Source organism: Orycteropus afer, unplaced genomic scaffold (assembly GCF_000298275.1).
Source record: "Orycteropus afer afer isolate SDZICR_OR568_19922 unplaced genomic scaffold, OryAfe1.0 scaffold00206, whole genome shotgun sequence".
Lineage (NCBI taxonomy): Eukaryota > Metazoa > Chordata > Mammalia > Tubulidentata > Orycteropodidae > Orycteropus > Orycteropus afer.
Genome location: NW_006921793.1, coordinates 4,429,898 through 4,434,644, shown reverse-complemented (window position 1 = coordinate 4,434,644; position 4,747 = coordinate 4,429,898). Strand labels below are relative to the sequence as shown.

The 4,747-nt window shown below is 37.3% G+C and overlaps 1 protein-coding gene across 1 annotated transcript in view; it reads right to left on the bottom strand.

Annotated features, from left to right (window-relative positions):
- Window positions 1-4,747, bottom strand: part of SLC15A1 (solute carrier family 15 member 1) — a 62,119-nt gene that overhangs the window by 23,358 nt on the left and 34,014 nt on the right. The window contains 6 exon segments of the mRNA XM_007948172.1: window positions 667-748; window positions 1,480-1,568; window positions 1,651-1,683; window positions 1,846-1,890; window positions 3,388-3,477; window positions 4,486-4,572. Of these exon segments, the coding sequence (XP_007946363.1) occupies window positions 667-748; window positions 1,480-1,568; window positions 1,651-1,683; window positions 1,846-1,890; window positions 3,388-3,477; window positions 4,486-4,572 (426 nt within the window).

The following is a 4,747-nucleotide window of genomic DNA, read 5'->3' as shown; positions in this document are numbered from 1 at the left end:
AAAAAAAAAAAAAACTATTATAAATTGAGGCAATTTATGTAACTATTATCTAATTTTTCTTCCAGTTAAACCCACCCATTTGATCATATTCCCATCTGCATCATTTGCAGTGATAAGAATTTGTAGTATACACTGACTGAAAGAAATTACACCCACACCTCACTTATTGACATGGTTAGGTTCCAAAGACCAAGTCGTTATGTGAAAAATCAGCATTATGAGCAAATGGAGGATGACTAAATCATTATATAACTGGCAGATTACAACCTTACTTAACTGCCAAATTATATCATTACATAACTGCCAAGTCACTGAGAATCATGGCTCAGCCAAAGTGACACATAACCTTAACCATCACAGCCAGTGTTGCTCTTACCTTACACCTTGGCATTGGTTACTGCCAGACCTACATCATTAATGCTCAAAATAGTTGGACAGTAGATTTTTCACTATGGTTGTAAATGCAAAATGTCAGATAATGAGATAGTCAATAAGTAAGGAATAGATATATTTTCCCTTTATTTCACATCTTCCGTAGCTACAGGGCTTAGTTTGTGGGGAAAGACCCTGGCCTTCCCTACTCCTTTCAGTCCTGGAGAAAGAGGGCTTCTGAACATTCTACCTAAACTAGGAGAGAGGGCACTCAAGAATCTGAAGACAACTTACATCAATTTTCACTTGTACAATGGCAGCCACTACAAAGGCCATGGAAGCCAGGAACATTCCGACTGTCATCTTCTTCAAGGAGCTGATTCAGGACAAAGAGAGAGTGAATCTCAACCAGTGTCATACAGAAGAGCTATAGTCCCCCAAAGGAAACACTTCTTACCTACCAATGCTGCCCCCTCCCCGCCGGCCAAACAAAGCTAACTTTTCTACAAAGCACATGGGATTCAAAGTGTCTTTCCTTCTATTGTTTACAACTAAGACTAAGGAGTATAAATGTTAAACAACTTTTCCTTTGTATTATTACATTTACTTTCTATAAACTCTAAGGCGCTCTGGTGGTGTAGTGGTGAAGGCATTTGGCAGCTAACCAAAAGTTGGTGGTTCAAACCCACCAGCCACGTCACAGAAAAAATATGAGGTTGTCTGCTTCCGTAAAGATTTATAGCCTTGGAAACTCAATGGGGGTTGCTATGAGTCAGAATTGACTCGATGGCAGTGAGTTGGTTTTGGTTCTATAAACTCTACTTCAGACAACATTCGGGGTTACAGTTAAAATTTATATCATCTATGTATATAAGGGAACCTTAATTAAAAGTTTTAGCAGGCTGCTATTAATTGCACTTTTTCAGAGCCATCAGCACACAGTCAAATACATCTGATTGCCTGTATAAAACTCCATCATATAGATGGTGTTGGGGAAGGGGATCCCTAAGTTCTTTTCACTGAGACACCAGGCTGAGAGAACTCAGCCTATCTGCAATGCCATAGGACTAATAAAGGCTCACCCCAGCCCAAATTAATGTCACCTACCTGAAATTGAAACCACAGTTTGCAATCAGAGGATATACCACAGTGTCTACAATGGGGACCATGATAACGATCAAGATGGCATTCACAGTCTAGAGCAGTAGAGACAGAATGTTAATTTTTGTCTCAAAGATGACCTTGATCTCCGAGAACAACTTAAATATGTTCTCCTACCTGCATCTGATCTGGCTGAATTTCAATAATTCCCTAAAAAGAAAAAAAAAAAATGTCACTGATAAACTTTCACAGATGATCAGTTGCTGGGAAGGGATGAGAATGACATGAAAGGGAAGGAGAAAAGAGAAAAAGGGACTAAAACAAAGGAATAGTGACCAGGGAAAGTAAAATACCTTGATATCTAAAACTTACAATTTTCCCACTCATAGTTGTTGCTTGGAGTGTCCACCTTGAGCCCTTAAAAACAAATTTACTGCATCATTTGGGAATGTGGGCTTTTTAGCTTTTACAAGTCAATGGTGAGCCTTTCCAAATCAGGAATAAGGTCTGAAATGTTATGGGATTTTTTTTTTTTTTCTTTAACATCAAATTAATCTCCTGGCTTCACTGTAATAGGGGGTATAAAGAAACAACTTGCATTTGTTTCTGCTGTATAAATAAGCACAATATGCAGAATTCCAACTCCTCAAGAAGTTTGTCCAAAGCAGTGCTGTGGGATAAGCTATACTTAGGAAATATGAAAATATACTTCTGAGGCTTGTCGGAAATCATGACATCACCTATAGGGAGAAAGCAGCTACTTACAGTGAGGTTGTCAGACACTCACTGGTGGCATAGTTTCAAGTACATTATTGTGGTTCAGAGCCATTTTTGACAGTCTGGACTGTGCTAGACTTGATCTCCATCAGGAGAGTGATGAGTTTAAATCTGGGAAGCCTTGTTATATATAACCTATAGTAAAAGATGTCCCAGGAGTATACAACTATATATGATTATTTCCATGGAGGACTAAACGTGTGTTTCAACATGAACACATCAATCTATTAGGAAGACAAAGTCAAGAAATAAGCTGTGGTTTGCATTCTTAATATCTGCCAGTCACTGAGCACTTTATGGTGTTCTCTAATTTGATCCTCAGTCTTGATGTGGGCTATACCGCTTTCAGAACCTTGGAAACCGAAAGGGGGTCACATGAGTTGGAACTGACTTGATGGCAATGGGTAAACTGTAAGAGAATAAATCCTGTTTGTTAAGTCATCCCATTTGTGGTATATTTCTGTCAGCACTAGAGGACCCAAACAATGTGTAAGCTTAAATTTCTTCAAAGATATCTGTGTTCATAATTTTTTAAAATTCCAATTTCTACTGGAAGCATTATCTCATTACTTTCTCTACTGAGCATCATGAATTGAGTTGTCAAATATGATTTTGAAAAATTCTCAGGCACATGTCTTACAGCTGTGGTAGAAAGAACACAACACGAAGTCAGGAAGTTTTGGTTCTGGTTCACTGCTCTAATATGGGTGACTTCAGAGGAGTCATTTCACATCCCCAGGCAGTACTTCTAGCCCAAGCTTTTCTATTTTACAATGGAGATATTGATCCCTTCTCAGTTTATTCTACACGTCCCTTAAAGGCAATATGCCTTTTTATCGTGCTGCATCACTAGAAAAAAACTCTTTTGATTTTAATTGGCGAGCATTCCTAGATGCCTTGGTCAAATCTTTCCCAAGGCTACTTTACTTGATCACACTTAATTTTCTTCATTGCCTTTCAACAGAAATGTAGCTAGAACCATCTAGAATTGATGTTCTTAAAGTCAATATGGTCTAACAATTGTCAAATAAACGAAATACCTGAAAGTAAGGAGCTAAATGCTAACACTGCTTGGTCCACTGTAGTGCCCAAAGTGTTTGTTCAGTGAAGAAGCACAGAAACATACTCAGACATTACCTGCTGATCAAACAATGCCCAGAACATTGGAAGTGGGATATACAGGAACATCACCCTCGTAACCATCTTAATTTGAGAAATAAGCCGTTCCTGCAATTGGAGTGGGGGAAGAACAAATCCATGACTAGTGTGTGACTCACAGCTACAATAGACTGCTCAGTTTTCAGTGTATAAATATATGTATTTCTAGACAAACTCGATGGTGATTAGTTGTTCTAAAGAACTCTACCACAGGTTTCATTTGAATAGTGAAAATGTCTATGCTATCTAAAATAAGTATTAAAACACCTATTTAGGAGGTAAAATTACTAGAATTCACTACCCCTCCCCCAAATCACTGACTCTTCTGCATTCAAACTAAAGTATATTATTGCAGTTACATCTAATTGTATTATACTATATAAAATATAAGTAACTCTGGTGGCATAGCTCCTAAGGCATTTGACTGCTAACTAGAAATTTGGCAGTTCAAATCCACCAGCCACTCAGTAGAAGGAAGATGGGGTATTCTAAGTGCTTAAAGATAACCACCTTGGAAACCCAATGGTGGTTGCTATGAGTTGGAATTGACTTGATGACAGTGGGTTTGTTTTTGTTTTTTTTTTTTGGTATATAGAATATAAGGAGCTCTGGTGGTGTAGTGGTTAAGGCATTTGGTTGCTGATTAAAAGGTTGGTAGTTCAAACCCACCAGCTACTCTGCAAAAGAAAAATTAGGTAGTCTGTTTCTGTAAAGATTTATGGCCTTGGAAACCCAATTGGGGGTTCACTATGAGTCGATGGTAATGAGTTGGCTTTTTTTTTTTCTTTTTTTAATATAGTATATAGTGTCACTCTGGGTTTGATTTTGGTTTTATACAGAATGAAAGCCTATGAACAGGTAATACTGTTTCCAGATAAATTTTACTCATTATTTATCAAGTTCTTCTCAATTTGAAAATGTCTTCTCATGTAATATTATATAAAATGCTAATAAATGTTATAAATGTTTAAACAAATGAATCTGTCCATGTGCACTTAATACTATGAATCGAGACTCTGGATTTTCACTTTTTAGGGGGACATTAATTGGGGCCATTTAATAATACTTATTACTTACATCATATTTCTCTTTAGCCCAGTCCAGCCAGTGCTCCCTCTTTGGAAATTCCTTACTCCGATGCCTAAACCTGTTTTTGATGGCAAACTGAAAGAAGGAAGAAAAATATAATTTCAAATCAAAGAACAGAGAAATATATTGTATTTCAACTCTTTTTAATAAAAAAATAGAAATGTGTGAGAAAAGCTAAACATAAAACTTCTATATGCTCATATGGGAGCTCTGGTAGCATAGTGGCTAAGACACTTGCCTGCTAACCAGA